At 35.8% G+C, this 16729-nt stretch overlaps 1 protein-coding gene across 1 annotated transcript in view; it reads right to left on the bottom strand.

Annotated features, from left to right (window-relative positions):
• Positions 1–16729, bottom strand: part of LOC145321597 (uncharacterized) — a 106543-nt gene extending 89814 nt beyond the window's left edge. The window contains exons 1-4 of the mRNA XM_080163041.1: positions 16474–16729; positions 16230–16347; positions 8984–9075; positions 7405–7524 (exon numbers count right to left, since the gene is read on the bottom strand). Of these exons, the coding sequence (XP_080019167.1) occupies positions 7405–7524; positions 8984–9075; positions 16230–16347; positions 16474–16566 (423 nt within the window). The 5' untranslated portion in view covers positions 16567–16729. The remainder of the gene's footprint in view (positions 1–7404; positions 7525–8983; positions 9076–16229; positions 16348–16473) is intronic.

Genomic DNA, 16729 nt, shown 5'->3' with positions numbered 1-16729 from the left:
GGGTAGAAGATTTGAGCATAAGAAAAATGCGCTAAAACCATTTCTCGTATTAATTTGAATCCGGTGGATAGGAACCGGTTCTCATCCATACGAAAAAACTATGTCTAGCATCGTATTATATCCAGCTTTCTACGAATATAGATATGTACAATCATAAGATTAAACCCAGTTTTTTTAGCCAGTGCCTTCGGCACCTCGGGGCTAAAAAAACTAGTTTTAATCTCATAATTGTACTTTCTATATCCGCGGAAAGCCGTTTATAATACGATGCGAGAAATAACTATTTTAGATGTTGACACCCATGTTTTGAAATTTTGAATTTACTGTACTTTTTAAATAAAAACTGAAATATTTTTTTGCTTTTCTGTTAATGGTTATAAAAAACGAAGAGAATAAGCCATTAAACATTAAATTCTGATAACTATAAGTAGGGTAAAATTGCTTTCAAAAATGTTCTCATAAAAAAAACACTGTATATATATGTTTATATATTAATTATTCCCATTGATGATTTACAAAATTACCCCTTTTTTAGTTTAGAATTAGTGGTTGAAACATTTAGACACTCAACTTAATGAACTAAACAATCACAAAACAATAAAAAGTCCCCAAGGTTGTTAATCTAACAAATAAGAAAACGGTATTATAAAACTTTGGAGACTAGACAGCACTCTTGGATAAGCCAACTTATAACACTTTGGGAACTATCCCAATCCTCCCTGGCGAAATGACAATGAGATTTTTTGGTAAATTTGTGGCAAACTTTATTCTTAATAAATTAGCACTTGCCAAAATTATACTGGAGAGATATTTCATTGAAGAATAAATCTTTTTTTTTGCCCAAACTTTTCGTCAGCCAATAATAACAGATAAGTTAAACATTGTAAAAATAATATAGTAACTTAACTCGAGTTGTCAACGGCAGAAATTAGGTCCTGAGATGGTTTTAGGCCTGGAAAGGTTTATAACAATTTTATCTGTATTTCTTAAAATATATTAACAGAATCTTTGTCTTTTTGTATGAATGTCTGTCTGTACCGAAGGATCTTGCTAACCGCTGAACCAATATGGTTCTCCTTTACAGTGAAGATTCCTATAGGTCCTGAGATCGTTCTCCTTAATAGGGTAGCTTCTCATAGGTCCTGGGGAGGTTAATAACTATTTTATTTTAATCCTTATAATAAAGTAACAGTATCTTTGTCTGTATGTATGTCTGTCTGTACCTTGCTAACCACTAAACCGACATGGTTCTCCTTTACAGTGAAGCTTCCTATGGGTAATGAGATGGCTTTAGGCCATTTTATTTTTAATCCTTATAAAAAGTAACAGGATCATTGTCTGTATGTATCAAAGAAGATCGCTAACTGCAGAACCGATAAGGTTCTCCTTTATAGGGTAGCTTCCAATAGATCCTGGGAAGGTGTATAACTGTTTTGAAGGAGGATATAAGGGGCTATTAAGGGGCGATGGAGAGGCTATGTAGAGGCTATGTTATATAAATTAAGGTAAGGGGCTTTTAAGTGGCGATGGAGGGCTATTAAGGAGCGATGGAGAGGCTATGTTATATAAATTAAGGTAAGGAGCTATTAAGGGGCGATGGAGAGGCTATTTAGGGGCTATGTTATATAAATTCGGGTAAGGGGCTATTAAGGGGCGATGGGGAGGCTATGTAGGAGCTATGTTATATAATTAAGGTAAGGGGATATTAAGGGGCGATGGAGAGGCTATGTAGGGGCTATGTTACATAATTAAGGTAAGAGGCTATTATGGGGCGATGGAGAGGCTATGTAGAGGCTATGTTATATAGATTAAGGTAAGGGGCTATTAAGGGGCGATGGAGAGGCTTTGTAGGGGCTATGTTATATAGATTAGGGTAAGGGGCTATTAAGGGGCGATGGAGAGGCTATATAGGGGCTATGTTATATAAATTAAGGTAAGAGGCTATTAAGGGGCGATTGAGAGGCTATGTAGGGGCTATGTTATATAAATTAAGGTAAGGGGCTATTAAGGGGCGATGGAGAGGCTATATAGGAGCTTTGTTATATAAATTTAGGTAAGGGGCTATTTAGGGGCGATGGAGAGGCTATGTAGGGGCAATGTTATATAATTAAATTAAGTGGCTATTAAGGGGCGATAGAGAGTCCATATTTGAGCTTTGTTATATAAATTAAGGTAAGGGGCTATTAAGGGGCGATGTAGGGGCCATCAAGTTGCAATGTAATATAAATTTGGAGAAGGAGCGATGAAGGGGCGATGTAGGAGCGATACAGGAGCGATGGAGGAGCGATGTAGGGGCCATCAAGTTGCAATGTAATATAAATTTGGAGAAGGAGGGATGAAGGGGCGATGTAGGAGCGATGGAGGGGCGATGTAGGGGCGATGTAGGGGCCATCAAAGTACAATGTAATATAAATTTGGAGAAGGAGCGATGAAGGGGCGATGTAGGAGCGATGAAGGAGCGATGTAGGAGCGATGTAGGGGCCATCACAGAACAATTTAATATAAATTTGGAAAAGGAGCGATGTAGGAGCGATGGAGGGGCGATGTAGGGGCCATCAAGTTGCAATGTAATATAAATTTGGAGAAGGAGCGATGAAGGGGCGATGTAGGAGCGATGAAGGAGCGATGTAGAAGCGATGTAGGGGCCATCACAGTACAATTTAATATAAATTTGGAGAAGGAGCGATGAAGGAGCGATGTAGGAGCGATGGAGGGGCGATGTAGGAGCGATGAAGGAGCAATATAGGAGCGATGTAGGGGCCATCACAGTACAATTTAATATAAATTTGGAGAAGGAGCGATGAAGGAGCGATGAAGGAGCGATGTAGGAGCGATGAAGGGGCGATGTAGGAGCAATGTAGGGGCCATCAAAGTACAATGTAATATAAATATGGAGAAGGGGCGATGGAGGAGCGATGTAGGGGCCATCAAGTGGGTTGTTATATAAATTAAGGTAAGGGACTACGGAGGGGCGATGGAGAGGCTATAAAGGAGCCATCATGGGGCTATAGCATAGCCTCTTATCATAAGAGGCGATATGAACGCCCCTTTAAAGGAGCTATTAAGAGGCCATGAAGGAGCTATAGCATAGCCTCTTATCATAAGGGGCGATATGAACGCTCCTTAAAAGGGGCTTTCACATCGCTCCATATGATGAGAGGCTATGCTATAGCTCCTTGAAGGAGCTATAGAAAATCATCGCTCCATATGGAGGGATGTCGTGAAAAGGAGTATACCCAATTATTCTAAGTACAAAATCAATAAATTTTGGCTAAGGAAAAAATTTATGAAAATATCTTAAGTGCAAAATTAATAAATTTTGACTAAGTCCAAAAAAAATTTTATTGAAATTATCCTAAGTACAAAGTTAGTGAATTTTGACTAAGTCCAAAAAAAATTCTTTTTCAATGAAATTATACTAAGTACAAAGTTAGTGAATTTTGACTAAGTCCAAAAAATTTTTCAATGAAATTATGCTAAGTACAAAATTAATGAATTTTGACTAAGTCCAAAACTTTTCAATGAAATTATGCTAAGTACAAAATTAGTGAATTTTGACTAAGTCCAAAAACTTTTCAATGAAATTATGCTAAGTACAAAATTAGTGAATTTTGACTAAGTCCAAAAACTTTTCAATGAAATTATGCTAAGTACAAAATTAGTGAATTTATCCTGAGACAAAAGAAATAGAATCACTCTAAGTCCAGACGTGGAATATTTTGTCCAAGATGAAATTTCCTAACAGTTCATTCACAAAGCTACTTTAGAGATTGCCCTTAAGTCAAAAGAAATAGAATCACTCTAAGTCCATTATTGGAGTATTTTGACTAAGTGCAAATCTCGCTAAGTTAAGGATTTTAAAGTCATAAAGTATTAGAGTGTTAGAATTATCCTTCACCAAAAGAAATAGAATCTCTCTAAGTCCATAATTAGAATATTTTGGCTAAGACAGAATTACTCTAAAACAAAATTTTCTCTTAAGTGTGGAAAATGAAATTTGTTAATCTAGTTGGAAAAATTGCAATTATTACAAGTCCAAATTTTGGTAAATTTCCAACCAAGTTCACAATTTCATAAAAATTACTATAAGTCCAAAAATTCAAAATTCTCTCTGTAACAAAAGAAATAGAACGGTGCTAAGTCCAAAAAGTGGAATATTTTGCTCAGAGTATCAGGAAATCCTTGGAATTATTGCTGATTGCATAAAGTAATTTGTTTACACTTATATCATTCCAACCGATCGATGTTGAGAATATCTTTGAGACTTTGAAATATTTTGTTTAACTCAAAGTTTTGGAGGAAATAGTTATTTTGATACATCCGCATATAAATCAGAATTATATTAGGAATATAAGACCTATGCATGTATAAGTAAGTGCAAATCTCAGAAAATCGGTTCTAACGGTACCAAAGTATTAGTACAGTTTAACTTGAGTATAAATGCTACAAGTTTGTAATAATCTTTTGGCCCTTTACTACGACTCAAGAGTACTAACTGCTTTCGGCATATTGTTTCAGAAACATGGCTCCAAAGACAATATGTATCCCAACTAACAGCGTTTCCCGTGTTCTATAAGATTTGCTCCTAAGTTTCATTTAATAAGAAAGTTCAAAATGGTCCTTTACAAATAGTATTTTGATAGCTTATAAATGAAAAGTTACTCCATGCTTGATTCTTAATAAGTTCTGGTTTAAGTATCAAAGATTCAAGTATTTCAACACTTAGAGAATTTCCGAATAAGTAAAAATCATACTAAGTCCGAAGATTTATATATATACTCCGCCACCTAGCACAACTCCTAGATTTCAAAAATCTGACTAAGTCCGAAAATCAAAGTTTTGCACATAGCTCGATCATAGATTATTCCAACCCAAGTGTTTTACTAAAGAGAGGCGGACATGGAGGTGCCGGTGTGCTGGTATTCTCTAGGGCCTCTAGAGTGTCAACCAGTGCGAGTGTCCTTATAGGGCGGCGACCAATGGCCACAAATATGCTAGCATTCTCTAGGGCCTCTAGAGTGTCAGCTAGTGCAACTGCTCGTACACGAGGCTCTCAATTGCATTTGTGTCGTGCCTTTCAGTCCCTATCTCTTCAAACGCCTCATAGTCCTAACCTTGCTCTCAAATAGTTTCACAGGTTTTGGAAAATCCGATTTTGCCATAACTACAATTATTCGATTTTGGTAAAAATACCTGCCTTAGGCGGTTCGGGTACGGTAAGGAAAAAAAAGAAAAAAAATTTATGAAGTAAAATTTTTCCAAGATACAACCGGTAAGTTGCACCATTGTGTGTGCGAATGGGGTGTTTGTCCAAATTTAGGTATGGAGACCGCTCTTCTATGAGTACTACTAAAAACCTACTGTTACTGCAATACACATAGACATTCTCATCGTCGGTTCGTTTGTTTAGAATGCTTAACCCTCTATTCCCACAAGTATAATACGAATTTGGTTGAGCTGGTGGAAGCTCAACAAAAGACCCACGCGAAGTATTATGTTGCTTTAATCTAAGAATAAATGGTTGGTTTTGATATTCGATCAGAATTATATAAGTATATTAAGTATTAAGGAAGGAAAATGTTTTTATAAAGTGTATTTATATTACAAGTGCATAAGTTAAGTATGAAAATATTTACAGGATAAGTGTTAAAATTATAAGTAGAGTAGGACAGAAATGCGCCCTAAGTCCCAAGCAGTGAATTGTGCTAAGTGTTAGAATTCTAACATAAGGCCTGAGCTCAATTCATGCTAAGTACTAAGGGGCCTAAATTTAAACTACAATGCATGCCAAACAACTAAGTCATTACCTTTTAAAGCCAGAAAGAGAAGTTGATGGTAGGAGAGTCAATAAATAACTAACTAAATTTAAGAGGTACATGCTATAACATTAGCTTTGGACCAGGATTTTAGTGTTTGTCTGTACAATTAAATGTCTGTGTGTTAATATGTGACGTAAATCAGGCATGGTTGTAGGCATACATATTTGTACTGATTATTTACATGATTACTTTAACAATAAACATAATGTCTTTAATAAACATATAATATTAGCGAATCACATACAAATTACCATGAATAGGCTAGCGTTACCCATATATGGTGTCATATAGGTAGAGATAGGCCTATGAATGCATAAAATGATACAAATAATGCCTTGGGCCTAGCTAAAGTAATTGTGTCTTGCCCCTGATTGCTACTAGATAATTGCAGGGCACGCGTCAATCAAATATTCATAATCTGCTCTATAAAGTGTTGACTTTATATCAAGCATAGATAGATAGCTGTGGATGCAAAGCATTTCTGTAAAAGTCTTATATGTACGTTCAAAGAATTTGAAAATTGAGGATCGCATCTCCAATCTTAAATTCAGTACTTCTCCTGTGCTTTTGAAGATATTGGAACAAAATCTTTTTTGATGGGTCAGTAATAAATATTTGAAAAAAAAACGGCGGCGGTACCACCGCTCCCGCCGTTAATTTTTTTTTTTGCATTTCCCCCTGCTGTTTTCCGCAGCCGTACCTCTGCCATTAGTTACTGACCTACCTAAAAATATTTTGTTTCAATATCTTTTAAATCACAGGAGTACCTACCACTGAATTTAAGATATACCTTAATGTACAAAAATTGTACATTTTTTGTAAGGGGAAAAATTTTTGAAAAAAATAACATGGTCTCAAATGATTCCAAATTGCCTAATTCGGCGAGAAATGCAAAAAAAAAAAATTTTTGTTGGCGGCGGAAAACGGCGGCGGACGGCGGGAGCGGCGGTCCCGCCGGCGTTTTCTTAATTTAAATATTTTTTACTTACCAACCTAAAAAGATTTTGTTTCAATATCTTCAAAATCACAGGAGAAGTACTGTATTTAAGATATACCTTGAGTATAGTTAAGTCCCCCCGCAGGGTTGCTTGTAAGGGGAAAAATTTTGAAAAAAATAACATGGTCTCAAATGATTCCAAATTGCCTAATTCGACGAGAAATGCAAAAAAAAAATTTTTTTTGGTGGCAGCGGAAAACGGCGGTCCCGCCGCCGTTTTTTTTTTGAAAGATACCAATAGTTAGGGTAATTACTGACCCAGCCCAAAAGATTTGATCCAATTATCTCTAAAACTAAGGGAGTAGCACCCAAAATAAAATTGCTGGTATGTCGTGGCACGAGTCACCACATTTCCCCCTCCCCTTTTCTCGTCAATATACTAATGATTAATGGTGACCTATTTTATTCTGAAAGAAAATACTTAGGATCAATGCTGGAAGGTACTTAGAATCACGTGCTCTACGTGCTCTTGTTCGTGGATAGTCCCCTTTTGATGTAAATATGTTTCAGACGAATATACAGAGACGAGCATTTCGAGTTATAGTAGAGCTTCACCACTAAAAAGAATTTTTTAATGCAATGTTTTACCTTATGAATAACATTAACAGCATGCAACATTTCAGCCCAATAATGCTGAATAAGTGCAGGAGTGAAGTGACACAAACTTTGTAAGTCTGTGTCACCCTTCTCCATTACAACATACAGAATCTAAATATTAACATATTAAATATTAAACAAGGATGACAACATCGCAGCCAAAAATAATGGAAGCTTTTAAGAAAATTGAAAACACAAGCAAATATAGAGTAGGTAAATACTAATAAATCGCCTTAAATATTTTTAGAAGCTAATTTCATACTACAAAAAAAACTACTCGCCCATCATCTACAAATAAACAACCCTCATAATAACTAGAACATAAGTTATAATGTATTAACACTTAACATATCTAATAACAGTCTTAAAAAACGGCTATTAAATGTAAAAATCCAAACAAAGCTACTTGTCTATTCATCTATCGTCTCTAAACTTCCTTAGAACGATGGAAATTTTAGTTTTAATATTATGTACAAAGCTGAGAAAATTACGTTTTCGCTATTCCGTTTATAACAGACGGACGGGCATTCACATTAAGAGTAGATTCACTACCTAAAGTTTAATTGTTGTCATAAGAATTAAAGGAACCATGCAAGAAATATACTGCTTTAACTGCTGAAAGACTGCAACGAGTAGACCCAATACCCAAAATTTGAAGCCTCCAACTTAGGATGCCAGTAACTGGTAACATTTTTACAATAAAAACACCCTTCTTTATAGTCAAAATCAATAAAAAAAAATCAGTTTAATTTGCGTTGTATTGAGAGTACTGTAGTGTGAGAATGCCAGCCTTTAGGATTTCCATCCAATCAGAAGTCTGAGTCTGCGCAAAGTCCTCTGAACAACCAATCACAGCTGAGCATCTGTATTACATTAGTTTAATTTTTTCCGCTATGGTTTTACGCTTTCAAACGCAATTTAAACCTAATTTTTTAAAGACATTTTGACTTTTAAAAGGGGTGTTTTTATTGTAAAAATGTTATTGGTTACTGGCAGTCTAAGTTTCTAACAAAGATAAGCTTTTAATTTTGCTTCCAGACGACGTAATTAAATATTGAAATTTCCATCATAAGCAATGAAAAGCTTTCAAAATTTTCATTGTACTAAAAGAATCATTTTGAAATTTCTACAACTTTTTTGTTATTGAAGCTGGAGGATTCAAATTTTAGGTATTGGGTCTACTCGTGGAAGGCTTCCAGCAGTTAAAATGAGGTATTTCTTGCAGGGTTCCTTTAATAACAGTTTTTTTTCTCGTTTCATATTATAAACAGCTTCGGCATCTCGGGGCTAAAAAACTGGTTTTAATCTTATTATTGTACATTTTAATATTCGTAGAAAACTGGATATAATACGATGCTAGACAGTTTTTTCGTATGGATGAGAGCAGGTTCTAATCCACCAGATATTAATTGGTTTCAAATAAATACGAGAAAATAATATTACAAACACAAAACTAGTCTGTAGTCTCACTAAACAAAACTAGACAAACCTAGCTTATTTAGGTTAAAAAAGGCCAATTATTTTTTTAATAGGCAGCGAAACAGGGGAAATGAACAAAAAGGTTAGTTACCTTTTGTTTTCTATCATGGTGATGGTCATAAAGTTTTATAATAGTGTCTTCTCCTTGAAGCTTGGCTAACATATTGATCTCATTTAAATAACCTGAATATATTTAAAGTTCACTTTATGGAAATCATTATAAATTTTCAGTTTTCTTAACACTCAATCATCAATCAATTTATACCTTTTAAAAATCTGTGTTGATTTTAAATTAAAAACATGACTATTTTGAAGCAAAAGGGGGGGGGGGGAAATGTGGTGACTCGTGCCACGACATACCAGCAATTTTTTTTTTGGGTGCTACTCCCTTAGTTTTAGAGATAATTGGATGAAATCTTTTGGGCTGGGTCAGTAATTACCCCAACTATTGGTATCTTTCAAAAAAAAAACGGCGGCGGGACCGCCGTTTTCCGCCGCAACCAAAAATTTTTTTTTTGCATTTCTCGCCGAATTAGGCAATTTGGAATCATTTGAGTCCATGTTATTTTTTTCAAAACATTTCCCCTTACAAGCAACCCTGCGGGGGGACTTAGTCATTTTTTTCAAATTCTCGTATATCAAGGTATATCTTAAATACAGTACTTCTCCTGTGATTTTGAAGATATTGAAACAAAATCTTTATAGGTTGGTAAGTAAAAAATATTTGAATTAAGAAAACGGCGGCGGGACCGCCGCTCCCGCCGTCCGCCGCCGCCAACAAAATTTTTGTACATTAAGGTATATTTTAAATTCAGTGGTAGGTACTCCTGTGATTTAAAAGATATTGAAACAAAATATTTTTAGATAGGTCAGTAACTAATGGCAGAGGTACGGCTGCGGAAAACGGCGGTGGGAAATGCAAAAAAAAAATTGGCGGCGGAAAACGGCGGGAGCGGTGGTACCGCCGCCGTTTTTTATTCAAATATTTATTACTGACCCATCAAAAAAGATTTTGTTCCAATATCTTCAAAAGCACAGGAGAAGTACTGAATTTAAGATATACCTTGATATACGAGAATTTGAAAAAAAGACCCCCCGCAGGGTTGCTTGTAAGGGGAAAAATTTTTGAAAAAAATAACATGGTCTCAAATGATTCCAAATTGCCTAATTCGGCGAGAAATGCAAAAAATGCAAAAGATTTCATCCAAGGGGGGGGTGCGTAATGACATCTATTCTTAATCCGTGAGCAAAATGGTCTAAATATTGAGCTAGATCCTTCAAACTTGGTATATAAGCCTAGTCCTATAGGTATTACATCTAAATGGCAAAAAAATCCAAAATTTTTTATTTTTAGGTTAGGTTAGGTAAGAAAAACCCTGCGGAAATGGGGTTTTTAGGCTTTTTTGGTCTATATTGATGTGGAAACTTACCTTAAATTATGTTTTCTTAGGGTTTTAACTTAAATACACTGTATCTATTCATAAGGACATTATTTAAGATGATTCAGCAAGTTGGGGACCGACCCCAGGGGGCTAGGTGGGTGGCCCGCAAGGGTAAAGTGCATTTTTTCCAAAATACATGTTGTGACATATCAAATTATAGGTTTTTTAGGTCAAGGAACTCAAATTCAGAGCTAAAATAAGCATTAGACTAATCTGAAGCTAGCCCCAGCGGGCTAGGTTGGTGACCCGCAGGGGTTAAGTGCATTTTTTCCAATATATATCTTGTTATATATCAAAATATAGGTTTTTTAGGTCAAGGAACTCAAATTCTGATTGAAAATTACCTAACCTAACCTAGAAACTTACTTATATTTTTTTGGGGGGAGTTGGGGGTGTCCCACCCCCTAAGAAAATAGTTATAAACCTTCCCAGGACCTATGAGAAGCTACCCTGTTAAGGAGAACCCGATCGGTTCAGCGGTTAGCGAGTTCCTTCGGTACAAACACACAAACACACAGACATCCTGTTACTTTAGTATAAGGATGATATAATATAATATAATAATAATATAGTATAATAAGCCTTAGGTCAGTCTAATGCTTAAAATAGCTCTGAATTTGAGTTTCTTGACCTAAAAAACCTATGATTGTATAATTGTATGACAACACATACTTTAGAAAAAATGCACTACACCTATGGACCACCCACCTAGCCCGCTGGGGGAAGTCCCCAACTTGCTGGATTATCTAAAATAATGTCCTCATTAATAGACACAGTTTATTCAAGGAAAAAAAACAAAAGAATAAGTAAGTTTCTATGTTAGGTTAGGTAAAATGTACATAATCCCTGCAGAAAATCTACCTAGCCCGCGGGGGTTAGCTTCAGGTAAGTCTTATGCCAATTTTAGCTCTGAATTTGAGTTTCTTGACCTTAAAAACCTATATTTTGATATATAACAAGATATATATTAAAAATAATGCATTTAACCCCTGCGGGCCACCGATCTAGCCCGCTGGGGCTAGCTTCAGATTAGTCTTATGCTAATTCTAGCTCTGAATTTGAGTTACTGACCTAAAAAACTTATAATTTGATGTATCACAACATATATATTGGAAAAAATGCACTTAACCCCTGCGGGCCACCCACCTAGCCCGCTGGGGTCGGTCCCCGACTTGCTGGATCATCTTAAATAAAGTCTTCATTAATAGACACAGTTTATTCAAGAAAAAAACCTGTAAAAATATAAATAAGTTTCTAGGTTAGGTTAGGTAAATGCTCTTAAGCCCTGCAGAAAACCAACCTAGCCCGGGGGGGTTAGCTTCAGGTTAGTCGGTCCCCAACTTGCTGGATCATCTTAAATGAAGTCCTCATTAATAGACACAGTTTATTCAAGAAAAAAACCTGTAAAAATATAAGTAAGTTTCTAGGTTAGGTTAGGTAAATGGTCTTAAGCCCTGCAGAAAACCAACCTAGTCCGGGGGGGTTAGCTTCAGGTTAGTCTAATGCTAATTTTCGCTCAGAATTTGAGTTCCTTGACCTAAAAAACCTATATTTTGATATATAACAAGATATATATTGGAAAAAATGCACTTAACCCCTGCGGGCCACCAACCTAGCCCGCTGGGGCTAGCTTCAGATTAGTCTAATGCTTATTTTAGCTCTGAATTTGAGTTCCTTGACCTAAAAAACCTATAATTTGATATGTCACAACATGTATATTGGAAAAAATGCACTTAACCCTTGCGGGCCACCCACCTAGCCCCCTGGGGTTGGTCCCCAACTTGCTGAATCATCTTAAATAATGTCCTTATGAATAGATACAGTGTATTTAAGTTAAAACCCTAAGAAAACACAATTTAAGGTAAGTTTCCACATCAATATAGACCAAAAAAGCCTAAAAACCCCATTTCCGCAGGGTTTTTCTTACCTAACCTAACCTAAAAATAAAAAAATTTTGGATTTTTTTGCCATTTAGATGTAATACCTATAGGACTAGGCTTATATACCAAGTTTGAAGGGTCTAGCTCAATATTTAGACCATTTTGCTCACGGATTAAGAATAGATGTCATTACGCACCCCCCCCCCCTTATCTCTAAAACTAAGGGAGTAGCACCCAAAATAAAATTGCTGGTATGTCGTGGCACGAGTCACCACATTTCCCCCCCCCCTTTAAGCCTTTTTAAATAATTTTAGATAAGGGGGGGGGGAAGTTTTGACACATTTGGGTAAACCTGGCACCCTGGCTTTATCTTTGGACTGAGAGGGTAGGTTATTAGGGATAAAATCATTCTTATATGATGAATTTCACGAAGTTTTAAGATTTTTTGGATAGGCCTCCAGGTTCCGGAGCTCCAGGCCTCCAGGTGGTCTCTGGACAGGTAAAAAAATAAAAAAATTCTTATTTGGACAGTTAGAGGTAAGTTTATAAAACAACATAACCTTCTTTTAATATATTATTTACATATTTGAAGAAAAAATTAGGATCGGCCTCCAGGTTCAGGTGCTGGAGGCCTCCAGGTGGCCTCTGGACAGGTAAAAAATAAAATTTTCTAATTTGAACAGTTAGAGGTAAGTTTATTAAACAACATAAGCTTCTTTTAATATATTATTTATATATTTGAAGAAAAAATTACAATTGGCTTCCAGGTTCAGGTGCTGCAGGCCTCCAGATGGCCTCTGGACAGGTAAAAAATCTAAATTTCTTATTAAAACAGTTACAGGTAAGTTTATAAAACAACATAACCTTCTTTTAATATATTACTTACATATTTGAAGAAAAAATTACGATCAGCCTCCAGGTTCAGGTGGTGCAGGCCTCCAGGTGGCCTCTGGACAGGTAAAAAATCAAAATTTCTTATTTGAACAGTTAGAGGTAAGTTTATAAAACAAAATAACCTTTTTTTAATATATTACTTACATATTTGAAGAAAAAATTACAATCGGCCTCCAGGTTCAGCTGCTGCAGGCCTCCAGGTGGCCTCTGGACAGGTAAAAAATCAAAATTTCTTATTTGAACAGTTAGAAGTAAGTTTATAAAACAAAATAACCTTTTTTTAACATATTACTTACATATTTGGAGAAAAGGGGGGAGGCGGATGTGCCACTTTTTGAAACCAAAAGAAAAACGCGCATGATCTCAGCCCATAAAAGAGTTACAGCTCTAAAATTCGGCACAGCAGTTGCTTTTGTGGAGAACAATATGGAACTGTAAAGAAACGGCGGTGGAACCGCCGCTCCCGCCAAAAACCGCCGAATTTTTTTTTACCTTTTCTCGCCATACAATTTTTAACCATCTGAGATAAACTTTTTTTCATAAAAACATGTTTGAAATATTACAAGTGTCACGTCAAAATATAAGAGAAATTTTTATGGGAAAAAAAGTTTATCTCAGATGATTGAGAAATGTCTAATTTGGCGAAAAAAAGGCATAAAAATTTTGGCGGGGAACGGCGGCTTTCGGCGGGAGTGGAGGTTCCGCCGCCGTTTCTTCACAGTTCCATATTGTTCTCCACAAAAGCAACTGCTGTGCCGAATTTTAGAGCTGTAACTCTTTTATGGGATGAGATCATGCGCGTTTTATTTTTGGTTTTAAAAAGTGGCACATCCGCCCCCCCTCTTTACAATCGGCCTCCAGGTTCAGCTGCTGCAGGCCTCCAGGTGGCCTTTGGACAGGTAAAAAATCAAAATTTCTTATTTGAACAGTTAGAAGTAAGTTTATAAAACAAAATAACCTTCTTTTAATATGTTACTTGAATATTTGAAGACAAAATTACTATTGGCCTCCAGGTTCAGGTGATGCAGGCCTCCAGGTGGCCTCTGGATAGGTAAAAAATCAAAATTTTTTGTTTGAACAGTTAGAGGTAAACTCGTAAAACAAAGTAAGCATATTTTCAAATGTTATTTATGTATTTCAGGTATAACCTTAAAAATATTTACCTCAATAATTGAAAATAAACATATTTTTTTATTATATTACTTACCTACCTCATTGATATCAAAAATTCAAATTACCTTCCCTATTTTATACTAGGGATCGTTGGGAATCAATAATAATATAATAAATAATATATTAAAAGAAGGTTATGTTGTTTTATAAGTTGACCTCTAACTGTTCAAATAAGAAATTTTGATTTTTTACCTGTCCAGAGGCCACCTGGAGGCCTCCAGCACCTGAACCTGGAGGCCAATTGTAATTTTTTCTTGAAACATTTAAATAATATATTAAAAGAAGGTTATGTTGTTTTATAAACTTACCTCTAACTGTTCAAATAAGAAATTTTGATTTTTTACCTGTCCAGAGGCCACCTGGAGGCCTTCAGCACCTGAACCTGGAGGCCAATTGTAATTTTTTCTTGAAATATTTAAATAATATATTTAAAGAAGGTTATATTGTTTTATAAACTTACCTCTAACTGTTCAAATAAGAAATTTTGATTTTTTACCTTTCCAGAGGCCACCTGGAGGCCTTCAGCACCTGAACCTGGAGGCCAATTGTAATTTTTTCTTCAAATATTTAAATGATATATTAAAAGAAGGTTATGTTGTTCTATAAACTTACCTCTAACTGTTCAAATAAGTAAATTTAGATTTTTTACCTGTCCAGAGGCCACCTGGAGGCCTCCAGCACCTGAACCTGGAGGCCAATTGTAATTTTTTCTTCAAATATTTAAATGATATATTAAAAGAAGGTTATGTTGTTTTAAAAACTTACCTCTAACTGTATAAATAAGAAATTTAGATTTTTTACCTGTCCAGAGGCCACCTGGAGGCCTCCAGCACCTGAACCTGGAGGCCTCCAGCACCTGAACCTGGAGGCCGATTGTAAATTTTTCTTCAAATATGTAAATAATATATTAAAAGAATGTTATGTTGTTTTATAAACTTACCTCTAACTGTTCAAATAAGTGAATTTAGATTTTTTACCTGTCCAGAGGCCACCTGGAGGCCTCCAGCACCTGAACCTGGAGGCCAATTGTAATTTTTTCTTCAAATATTTAAATGATATATTAAAAGAAGGTTATGTTGTTTTATAAACTTACCTCTAACTGTTCAAATATGTAAATTTAGATTTTTTACCTGTCCAGAGGCTACCTGGAGGCCTCCAGCACCTGAACCTGGAGGCCAATTGTAATTTTTTCTTCAAATATTTAAATGATATATTAAAAGAAGGTTATGTTGTTTTATAAACTTACCTCTAACTGTATAAATAAGAAATTTTGATTTTTTACCTGTCCAGAGGCCACCTGGAGGCCTGCAGCACCTGAACCTGGAGGCCGATCCTAATTTTTTCTTCAAATATGTAAATAATATATTAAAAGAAGGTAATGTTGTTTTATAAACTTACCTCTAACTGTCCAAATAAGAAATTTTGATTTTTTACCTGTCCAGAGGCCACCTGGAGGCCTCCAGCACCTGAACCTGGAGGCCGATTGTAATTTTTTCTTCAAATATGTAAATAATATATTAAAAGAAGGTTATGTTGTTTTATAAACTTACCTCTAACTGTCCAAATAAGAATTTTTTTATTTTTTTACCTGTCCAGAGAACACCTGGAGGCCTGGAGCTCCGGAACCTGGAGGCCTATCCAAAAAATCTTAAAACTTCGTGAAATTCATCGTATAAGAATGATTTTATCCCTAATAACCTACCCTCTCAGTCCAAAGATAAAGCCAGGGTGCCAGGTTTACGCAAATGTGTCAAAACTTCCCCCCCCCCCCTTAATGACCTTTTAAAGATATCAAGCCGATTTTTTTGTGAAAACTGATTACACATAATTGAACTAAGTAGCCATTACTTTTATTTTCTTTGGAAGACTACCCAAAATTAAAAGTGGAGGGTCGATTTCCCTCCCCTTCCTTCTCAAGTGCCCCCTAGAGGCCTGAGTAAAAAAGTACCTTCAGCCAGAGCCTTATCCGCAAGATCTACTTGTTTGATGGCAACAACTCTGGCCCTGTCTGCATCAACCGCCTCATAAACTATACTGCTGCCACCCTCACCAAGAACTTTTAATATCTAGAACAGAAAGAATTTAATTAATTAAACGAAGATTTTCTTCTCTATGCAGATTTTTCTCGCACATTGCGGTAAGCTACTGGATCTTTAATATACGATACCTAAGAGGTAATCTTAATATCTTACCCTGTATATTTTATTTTTGATGACCAGTACATTGCTGTTTATGACCGGTATATTGCTGTCGATGGTTGGGGGTGGGGCTGGGGTAGGCGGCATTCTCAAAAGGGTTTTGGGGGCACCACTTTATTTACTTTTGACGTGAATCAACAGGCCTGAAAGTTTTTCTATGGCTAATTTGATGACAATATCCTTTTAATTAAAATGGTTTTAAGCCTTGGAAAATTTAAAAATTAGGTATCTCACATCCTTTTTCTTTTCT

This window comes from Acartia tonsa, chromosome 6, assembly GCF_053477335.1.
Source record: "Acartia tonsa isolate MP-2025a chromosome 6, ASM5347733v1, whole genome shotgun sequence".
Taxonomy (NCBI): Eukaryota; Metazoa; Arthropoda; class Copepoda; order Calanoida; family Acartiidae; genus Acartia; species Acartia tonsa.
This window is presented reverse-complemented; position numbering and strand designations above follow the sequence as displayed.